Source organism: Canis lupus, chromosome 21, assembly GCF_003254725.2.
Source record: "Canis lupus dingo isolate Sandy chromosome 21, ASM325472v2, whole genome shotgun sequence".
Taxonomy (NCBI): Eukaryota; Metazoa; Chordata; class Mammalia; order Carnivora; family Canidae; genus Canis; species Canis lupus.
The window spans coordinates 28,141,373-28,152,479 of NC_064263.1; the positions used below are offsets into that span (position 1 = coordinate 28,141,373).

Consider the following 11,107-nt stretch of genomic DNA (forward strand, 5'->3'; position numbering starts at 1 on the left):
CACCCAACTATTTGCTATTTCCCTCCCCTACTGTATCTGTTTCCCTCTTATTTTTTTTAAGATTTTATTTATTTATTCATGAGAGGCAGAGAGAGAGAGAGACAGAGACAGAGAGACAGAGACACAGGCAGAGGGAGAAGCTCCCTCCATGCAGGGAGCCTGACATAGGACTCCATCCCGGGTTTCCAGGATCAGGCCCTGGGCTTAATGCAGCGATAAACAGCTGAGCCACCCAGGCTGCCCAATCTGTTTCCTTCTTAATGTGATATATGTGAGGACACTAAAAGGAAGGTTTTATGAAGTATATACAAAGAAATAACCACAGCATTCAGTACAAGGGCTATATCAATAAAATTCACCTGTTTTCTTTTCTTTTTAAGATATTTATTTATTTATTTATTTATTTATTTATTTATTTATTTATGAGAGACACAGAGACTAGAGACACAGGCAGGGAGAGAAGCAGACTCCATGCAGGGAGCCTGATGTGGAACTCCATCCTGGGACTCCAGGATCATGCCCTGGGCCCTAGGCAGACACTCAACCGCTAAGCCACCGAAGCATCCCAACCTCTTTTATTCTCAAAGCATCCTTCATCTATAGTTGTGCTCAAGACTGCTGAGATTTTTAGGAAAAAAATTACAACTAAGAGAATATTGCTTGAAAAATCAATTTTTTTTAAAGATTTTACTTATTTACTTGAGAGAGTGAGAGAGTGCACATAAATAAGGGACAGGCAGGACTAGATAAGGGGCCACAGAATTAAGCTCACAAAAATCCCCAAAATGTGGAAATGAAACCAAACCAGACCATCTGTCCTAAGCATCAGGTCTTGTTATAACAGCTACTTGTGACCAACAAAGAATTACTAGACCCTAAAAAGGAAGCAAATCATTGAAGATGTTATCACTAGTTCTTTATGGTGTTATCAATAGAGATGTTAAAAGTATTTAAGTTTCCTGGTTGGCTTCCAATAAAAGACCAACCCTACAAGCCCTCAGTGGCAACCCTGTAGGGACCCCTTTCACTTCTGAAAGCTTTCTCTGTATCCTTGCTTAATAAACTTCTTTTGCTTTATTCATTCTCCTTTGTCTGAGAGATACATTCTTCAACTCCATGAGACCTAGCTCTCCTGCACACAGAGGGAGAAAGACAAGCAGAGAGCTCCCTGCTGAGCCCCCAAGACCATGACCTAAGCCAAAGGTAGATGCTTAACCAACTGAGCTACCCAAGCATCCCTACTTCATTCTCATTATTTAAAAATATGTGTTGATAACTCTGGCCACAGATATTTGCAATTTAAAAGCTAGAAAACCTTACCATTTTTGAAAGTAATATTGAGAAAATGAGAAAAACAGCAAAATCCTGGAATGCTCTAAAAGCAAAATTAAGAAGTCCTCATAGGTTTGATTCTCAAATATTTGGAATTGCATTTCAAATGAATATTTCATCCTTGCCAGTGATGCAGCCTGGCTGAGTTCCAGGAGCCAGAGAGAGGTTCCACAGGACCAGCCAAAAGGGGTCCTTGACTTCATGCAGGGTAGAAATCAAATGAGAGCAGAGTTTATTGAAGACATACAGAGAATGCAGATACAAACACAGCTTCTGAAAGACACTTTTATTCTTTTATTCCACAAATACTAATAAAATACCTAATATACGGAAAGACTACATACAGGAAAGGGGATGTAGTGGTTAACAAGACAGAAGGAATTTCCTCATAAGGAATATTTTTAGTGGGGATTTTCAAAAATGCTTCTGATATCACTGAATTCCAAATATACCCATCATCCCAGTTGCCAAAAATTCTTCTTCCTAAGATCTGAGGCAAAGCACTATGTGCATTTTTATGCATTTGTAAGGTCCCTAAGTTTCTTTTCCATTTAGATTGGCAGTCCCCTTCATGAGTCTTAAATATTATGAGCTTTCCTCTAAAATGGAGGCAGTATCTTAGTTCTATTTCTATTTATAGGGCCAATAATAGTGTATTTAACAGAGTAGGCATTCAGTGAAACTTTACTAAATGAGAATGTGGTTATTTCTTCCCATGAGTGAGAACTCCATATGAAGATGATGCTGTCTCTGAGTTACAGTCTTCTCACTATGAGACTTTATGTGAAATGGCTCATTAAACATCTATGACCAAATTCTTTCATGCCCTTTCTCTACCAAAGATCTATTGAGCCTAAGTGTCTCTGATGCCAGCCCCACCTGACCCCAATAAGCGTAGCATCCTCAGCCGGATCTGCTTGGTCTTAATGGTATAAACTATTGGATTGAGCACTGGAGGTATGAGAAAGTGAACGTAGGAGAGCAGCACCCGGCTGGAAGGGGAAGCCCACCTCCCAAATCTGTGGATCATGGACAGGCCAATCATCGGTGTGTAGAAGAGCAGCACAGCACAGATATGGGAGACACAAGTGTTGAGGGCTTTAAGGCGCTCAGCTTTGGAGGCAATGGACAGCGCTGTTTGGAGGATCAGCACATAGGAGAGAACAATGAGCACCGAGTCCACCCCTAGTGTAGAGAGCACTACAAAAAGACCATAGGCACTGTTGATGTGGGTGTCTACACAGGCCAGCTTCATGACATCCGGGTGCAGACAGTAGGAATGGGAAAGCAGGCGATTCTGGCAATAAGACAGTTTCCTCAGCATGATGGGAGCGGGGATGTGAAGCCCGACACTGCGCACCACACTGGCCAGGCCTAAGCTAGCAACACGGGGGCTTGTGAGGATGGTGCCATAGTGCAGGGGGTTGCTGATGGCCACAAAACGGTCCAAGGCCATAGTCAGCAGCACAGAGGACTCCATGATGGAGAAGGTGTGGATGAAGAAGAGCTGGGCCAGACACATATCCATTGCCACTTTCCTGATACCCAGCAGGTAGATGGGGAGCACAGTGGGCAGTGTGGAGGCAGACAGACCCAGGTCGGTCACTGCCAGCATCAATAGGAAGTAGTACATGGGCTGGTGCAGGGAGGGCTCTGACCTCACCACCCACAGGATCAGACTGTTCCCTACCAGGGAGGCCACATACATGGCACACAGAGGGATAAAGAGCCATTTGTGCACAGCCTCAATGCCTGGGAGGCCTGCTAGGAAGAAAAAGGTACCGGTGTGGTTGGAGTCTGACATGGTGACCTGGTGGGCAGAGTTCCAGGCAGAAGTGAAACCACAGGCCCTGGAATCAAAGGAGTTGCTGGGTCAGAACGTCCTCCATGAACTGAGACCCTTCACTGACTCCCCAAAGGGTTTCCCTGACAACCATGGCCTTGTTGACTTGGAGACGCATTTCCCCAGGCTCATAGATAATCATGGAGCCCTTAAACAAAGGTTAGTTTGAATTATCCAAGGAAATGTTGCATTCATGGGAGACCAGGCTTAGGAGACCTACAACAAAATTTATCACAAAATCAGAATTTGAAACATGGATCTGGAAAGGAACCAAGACAGTGTAGATCCTAACTTTTCACTATACCTCCTGGGAAGTGAACTCTAGGTGCCTATATAGTAGTTAGTGTGCTTGATGTGGGAGCAAAGTGCAGGTTCCTCACTTCCTGTCAAATTCCCCTTCACACTGTCTTTCAGTAGATACTTCAGTGTGGTAAACATCCAAATTTTGCAGACTGACATCTTCTTTTATAATTAAAACAATACAGGGGTGGCCCGGGTGGCTCAGCGATTTAGCGCCTCCTTCAGTCTGGGGTGTGATCCTGGAGACCCGGGATTGAGTCCCATGTTGGGCTCCCTGCATGGAGCCTGCTTCTCCCTCTGCCTGTGTCTCTGCCTCTCTCTCTCTTTCTCTGTGTCTCTCATGAATAAATAAATAAAATCTTAAAAAAAAATACAGAAGAATCCACTTTAACGTGTAAGCCCTCCAGTGAAAGCATACCAGCACAACCTTACCCCCCACATGGTTTAGAATGTCAAACTGTGGCAAATTTTTTAGATAATTTTTCTAAATATGATTCATTCTCCAATTGAGCTGTGTGTGTGGAACATTAATAGAATGAATTCCACTCATAGAAAATGAAATAGTGACCTTGCAGCTTATCTATAATTATTCAGCATTATACTGATGAGTACATAGAAATCAGAAAACGTTATTTATGTGTGAAGGAATCAGAACTTAGATCCACCTATTGATTTTTGAAAAAATACAATAATCAGAAAATGTTATTTATGTGTGAAGGAATCAGAACTTAGATCCACTTACTGGTTTTTGAAAAAAATACAATAATCTAAGACTACATGTTGGGTCTTATGTTCTCTCTCTTGAACTTTGGCTCCCATTTCATTCTCTGCCATCTCAGCTCCTTTGCCCTTTCAAGCCATCATGAGCTCCAGTTTTCAAGAACCCAGTCAAAGCATTGTCTGGAAACTTTTGTCTTCCCTCCTTATCATAAACAAAGGAAGGAGATTTCTGGAATTTCCCAGGAGTCTAAAACTTGAGAATAATAACCAGCAAGAACAACTTAATTTTTAGGAATCTTTCTTAATCATCTCTTCAGAGTTTTGTTTTGTCTTATCTTTTCCAGTGATACTGATTTTCTCTTCATTTTATCACATTTTCTCTCAGATGTCTTGGATAATAACTCAGTATTCCTCTTTGAAAAGTAGCTCCAAACAATAATGAATTCTGTCACTTTTTCTTCTGCAAGTAGAAATATGCAAGTTTAATTTATTCCTTTTATATTCCATCTAAAGTAGTTTACAAAACACTCAGATATTTGATTTGAAAGCATCTCAAGTGTTGAAAGTTAACAGATCAGTTTTTCTAGATTAAGAAATTTTATCCTTAAGAATTCAAGTACGTAATTTAATTAAAGTCACATCAATCATAAAAGAGGATCCAGGACTGGAAATAATTCTGTTTGACTCAGTATCTTTTACTCTGGATATTGTTGCATGAAGGTAAAGATAAAAGCCAACTATTAACAAACAGATTAATTCATTCATAATCCTTATCCTTACATCTAAGTAAATAAAAAAATTCCCATGAACACCTAAGTTTAAAAACCTCCTATATGATGGCCTTTTCTGGTTTTCCTCTTGTAATCTACTTTGTTTCCTCCAGATTAAAGAATTTCTAGTCAGTTACTGAGATGACCCAAAGGTGAAATAAGATGGAGAAATGTTTGAGGACATTGACTGGGAAGGCTGGGAAGAATCGTGCATTCACATGGAGTGTTTGAGTGCCGTCGATGAATTCTTCATACTATACTCAAGCTGCACTATTTCTTTAAAATTAAAGGAAAATATTCAACATTTCCTTAACAAACTGAACATTCCCTCCCTTCATCCATAGATTTCAAAAGTGGAGGTAGAAACACACTGAATGGGTATAGTGTGAGCGTATTTGGAATTTCTGCCATTATTTCACTTAGCATTTGAAAAAATGGGCTTATGAGAAAAGGTACTCAGGTGTTCCGAAAAGTAGAGCATATTGGTTTTGTATATTGCCTTAAGTTGACTGTGCAGAAAAAGAAGGGTTTTGTGAATTTGTGTGCATGTGATAGTTTTTCTTAATTTTTAAGAAATGCTTGTGTGGGCATCTGGGTGGCTTAGTGGCTTAGCATCTGCCTTCAGCTTAGGTCATGATCCCAGGGTCCTGGGATCCAGTCCCGCATCAGGATCCTTGCAGGGAGCCTGCTTCTCCCTCTGCCTGTGTCTCTGCCACTTTCTGTGTGTCTCTTATGAATAAATAAATAAAATCTTTAAAAAAGAGAAATAATTGTGGAGTGAAGGGATTTTTGTGATAAGAAACAGAGGGGATAAGTGAAAAGGCAGAGTACCTGTTTCTTGTCCTGTCTTAAGCACAAAACGTTGGAAAACAAACAAATAACTTGGACAAACTTGGACTTAACCAAGAGCTATTTATTCAAAAGTGTTAATGCACTGTAAGCTTTTATTTAACAGGAACTTTTCCCTTTGGCTTTCCAGAAGATTTTCAATCAGAGGTAAACCTGTGACCTCATGGAGTAGGAAACCATGCTGGGTTTCCTAGCACCAATGTCTGTTTTCTTCTGCAATCACATTAGGATTCAGATTAACAACATTAAGCCAATATTCTGCTGTGACAGTAAAATGACAGCACATACATAATACAATGTTGGTTTCACTTTTCTCATCATCTAAAGAATGGAAATGGGCGAGTAGTACTAAATTTCATACCAATCTCATAGGTTTCTCTGATGATAAATTAAGATAGTGGGTGGAAGAGTTCCTAATCTGTAGAGCACTTAGAAAATAAATAATCATTGTTAATATTTGTCTGTTCTTTAATTTTTCCTAAATATACTTACTGTGCTCAAAATGCAAGGAGCCTCTTCAAAGATGATTCTTCAAAAATTTAGGAGTAATTGAAATTAACCTTGATCACTCTGGATTTATCAGTTCACATCATCATTCTGTTACCTTCCATCATGCAAATGGTAACAGACTGCTTTTTCCAACTGTCTTTATAAACCAGCAACTTTCCATTCCACTCTGTTCCTCAATTTTTTTCTCCTCTCAGCATGTCTCCCTTAAAGGGCATAGAATCCATTTGCTTAAAGACTTAGGTACACATATGTTAGGCTGTATTTAAGGCAATGGAGAATTTAGGCTGAGTTACTAGCCCATCTCCTAACTTCCCATTTATTTGGTTTTATCTATTATGACAGTACAACTGAGAAATTCTTCAGGAAACTTACTCAGTGGCTCCTAGATGGTACCTGAAGATAAAAAGCACTTTTTCTTCCTCTAAATCATCAATACTGCTCTTTTTCAGGGCTTTAAAATCTGTTAACTCTATTCTTAGATGAGCACTAAAAGAAACCTTGGCAAATGGCTTCTTTACCCCTTTCCCCCTCAAGCCCCATGTTACTGACTCACTCAGAAGAAGATAAGAGCTGAGGACATTTCTCACTCTCCTCTAGGGTACATTCCTGGGTAGCATCCCTTGGTGAACATAATAGGTAACATGGGCTTTAGGGCAGCAAATAGCTTTAACCATGTCACTGCCAAATAAGTTTTGCAATGGGCTATAAAGAAACTCTATCATAATTGGAATCCTTTGGTCCTATCCAAATCTGTCTCTTGGACATTGATTTGAGATCCCGTCTCAGTTAATGATCTTCTTATATTATGATTAAAAAGTAATTAGCTGTTGAGGGTACATGCTTCAAAACGACGTCTCAGTTTCCTCACCTGTGAAATTAGAATATTGAAAGAAACTAATGCACAATGTTGCTGTGAGGATTAAATCAGGTACTTCATTGGAAAACTGAAAACCATGTTTTTCAATACTCAAATAATTACCTATTTATTATTATTTCATAAAAACATTATGAGTATTTAATATAATGATATATGCAAATCACTTACTATCATTCCTAAAAAAGCACACATTAAGCACTTAATTTTATGATGATGCTGCTGATTTACATACAAATGCAACAAAGAAACTTTCTATTGTTGCAAAAGAAATAATAAAAGTTAAATAAAATGAAGGACTTTCTGACTTAGAGGAAAATAAAAATAGAAAATAAATGGAAATAAACAGAATAGAAATCACAAATTTAGCCACAGAATTGAAAATTCAGGCAGACAATTTATACTTCCCCAAAAGAATGTTTTATAAAATTCATTGTTTCACTATATAGGTGCAAAACAAAAAAAGCTCAGCTCATTGTGAGCACACATTTATCAAAACTTTAAGTATTACTGCAAGAAAATAGTGAGGTCCCCAAAGCTTTCAACCTCAATGTTATATGTCATAAAGAAGAAATGGATGTTGAACATATTCCAACAAATAAACAACTCTAATTCTGGGCAAGATGTATAAAATATATCAGATCTTGAAAAACAGACAATGCAGAGCTGTGATTCCTTGTGATAAAGGAGATAAAAAGTGTGTCCATATCCATTCAGGCTTTCTGCCAGACTTCACTTTACAAACTCAGACAAGGAAGTTGAATGCAAATTGAGGACAACTCTCTCCTTCAAGGGAGAGAGAGAAGACAGAAGTGATTTTAGGGGCTGTGAGGGATCAAAATTTGGGGTGCCTATTGGATATGAAGAAGTCCTAGAAATCTGCTTAGGTGTCCATTTGATGTTTTCACCAAGTACTAAGCTGAAGATTTATAGGTCAAGACTCCAAAAAGCTTGGCAGAAAACATCTCTGGTGGGCTGTCAGTCGCCTGGAGATTCTGCATTTCATTCAGTACTGGGACACACTCCCCAACAAGGGAGAGTGGACAAAGGTCTTTGAATGACTTGGACATTGATTTGAGATCCCGGAAGAGCTACACCGTAAGAAGAGGGAGTATGTGGTGCGGTTTCTGATTACATCAAACTGATTCAATATAATGTGCTACTTTGACATCTGAAGTTGGGAATGGATCAAAAAGCCTAATCATGAGCTTCCCTGTTTTTCCCAGATATGTATGCCTCACATCCAGTGAACAAGAGTCCCCTCCTGGCTAATTTCCCTAACAATCAAATCAGCTGCAGTCCAACTAATGGCTTTCACTTCCTTGTAAGTCAATGAAATTATTCAAACAACCAACCCAAATCATCCTGTGGAAATGAGAAGGGTAACCCCACTTTGTCATTACTACAGAGTCTGCTTCCCATGGCCCCTGGTTTGTTCACTCTGTCCCCAAGTACCCCTGTGTGCCACTTGTCTGGCATGCAGTTTCCTGCTTCCCCAATCTGTGAGTATCTATGACCAATAAACTGTTGTCAGTCTTATCTTTCCACTGTCAAGTGCCATGCTTTCACTCATTTCCATAACCTTACAGTAGAAATCTCTTTCTTACCAACAGGATGAATAGGAGGCAAGAATACTATAACCAAAAGTAAGGGTTAATAAGCTTAGACTCCAATAAGGTCTAAAACTAACATGCAAAAGCAATAACATGATCCTCCAATAAACAGTCTGCCATGTCAAGCCATATTCTCCGTATATAGGATAACATGACCCAGACTGCCAATAATACAGCATTTGCAGTGCCCATGGACACATAAAATAAATAAATAAATAAATAAAAAAGCAGAAAGAGAATCAGAATAAAATAAAAAAGCCAATAAGAAGAGTTTCAGGATGAATAGAGATTCTGGAATTAGAAGAAAAGACCTTTAAAACAGTTATGACAAATATGTTTGGACATATAAAGAAAAAATATGGACATAAACAGTCATATATAAGTATATATGTGTGTATATACATATATATATATATGTGTGTATATACATTATATATATATATGTATACACACACACACACACACATAATCTAGCACCATGGGAGGGGGGCATTTTAGCTTTCTCTCACTTGCTTATTTAAACATGACTAATGCTTCCTCAACACTTGGAATTGTAAACCACAAAATGTGAACTTTGATGCATGTAAATTAAAAAAAGAAAAAAAAATCGAGGGATCCCATGGTAGATGGTCGACTATAAAAAATTATTGCACCTATATTACAAATATATGATGACATAGTCTCACTGAAGGACATGAGGAGAAAAGGAGCTGATCTCAGTTACTTCAGAAAATGGTGTTTTTGGGGATCCCTCAGCAGTTTAGCACCTGCCTTTGGCCCAGGGTGTGATCCTGGAGTCCCTGGATCAAGTTCCACATCAGGCTTCCTGCATGGAGCCTGCTTCTCCCTCTGCCTGGGTCTCTGCTTCTCTCTCCTTCTCTCTGTGTCTCTCATGAATAAATAGATAAAATCTTTAATGAAAAAAAGAAAATGGTGTTTTGACTGGGCAATGGAAATTTAATGATACAGAACTGCACACAAATATTGAATTGAAGTTGGTAAACTTGTTCCCTGCAGGAGCATGGATTAATAATTTTGAAATTCTCCGTTTTTGTATACAAGGGATGAAATGATGAGAAATAAATTGTAATTTATAATACAATAATGGTATCCAGATTTGTCACTGTCAAAAGAAAGAAATTAACAAAAGATAAATCATACTTTTAAAGTGGTATAGGAAAAAAATCTTTGAAATTTATCATTCTAATCTAGTAAAATTTTAAAGATAAAAATTAAACATTTTCAGGCTGAAAGGAAATGATGCCAGGTATAAATTTGAACATATGCTAAGGAATACAAAGTATAACATGCAGTACATATGAAGGCAAGCATAATTGTTCTCATTTAATAATTTATTTACATGGCAACTTACTACTTTATGTAATTTGTGGTATATCCACAGTGAAATATTGTCCAGCATAAAAAGGAATAATATCTGAACCACACAGATAGAACTCAGTGTACTCAATGCTGAAAAAAAAAAGCCAGACTATGTAAAATTTTAGAAAGATGAAAACTAATTGATAATAACTAAATTATCTCAGTGTTTGACAAGTTGAGTGGAAAAAGGTACTGGGGAAATAGAGCAACAGGAAATTTGGGGGTAGTGGGTATGTTCGTTCCCTTAACTGTGGTGATGATTTCATGGGTGTATAGGTGTCAGATTTATCAAACTGTACACTGTATTGGATGTCCACCCTTTATGTATCATGGAGCTTAAATAAAATGCTGAACTATCTAATAGTCCCATTGAGACACATTTTATTATGGTAATTAAGGTCTTTATTTCTTTAAACGTATTTCATTTGGTTTATATTTTCCAGTTTAAACCATATCTATGGTTATTATGCAAAGCACAAGAAAAAACTTTTTGATTTTACATATTTGCCAAATTTTCAGAATGTATACCAAGTGAGGCCCTCTTGAGCTTAATTTTATAAATAAAACTCTAGGTGTTTAGTTACAGGATGCCTTAGATATCTTTGAATTCCACTCTTCTAATCTATTTGCTTTTAAATGATATTCCTTCAAGATCCTGTCAGTTTCCTCTAAAATAATCTGAGTTTTTTACAGGCTGATATTGATTTTTCAGAATGAGCAACATGTTTTTTTTTTTTTTCTCATTACACAGGTATTGTTTTAAATGGTACATGTTTGAACACATAATATATTTCAATCAGAGTTTTTGAATAATTAATTGATTGATACATCAGCTGGAAGCTATATACTCTCTCCTTCTCTGAGATGTCTTCATTCAGCAGGCTGACTATCACAACCAGTATTTTATCTCTGTGAC

General features: G+C 38.0%; 1 protein-coding gene across 1 annotated transcript; it reads right to left on the minus strand.

Moving 5' to 3' along the window:
• Nucleotides 1–2,185: 2,185 nt before the first annotated feature.
• On the minus strand, nucleotides 2,186–3,136 carry LOC112667338 (olfactory receptor 51G2-like). The gene has a single exon (XM_025458922.3). The coding sequence runs from the start codon at nucleotides 3,134–3,136 to the stop codon at nucleotides 2,186–2,188; it is 951 nt and encodes a 316-aa protein (XP_025314707.3).
• Between the last annotated feature and the right edge of the window lie 7,971 nt (nucleotides 3,137–11,107).

Excerpts from the sequence above, each read along its gene's own strand:
- LOC112667338 (XM_025458922.3), bottom strand. The coding sequence starts at position 3,136 with ATGTCAGACTCCAACCACACCGGTACCTTTTTCTTCCTAGCAGGCCTC.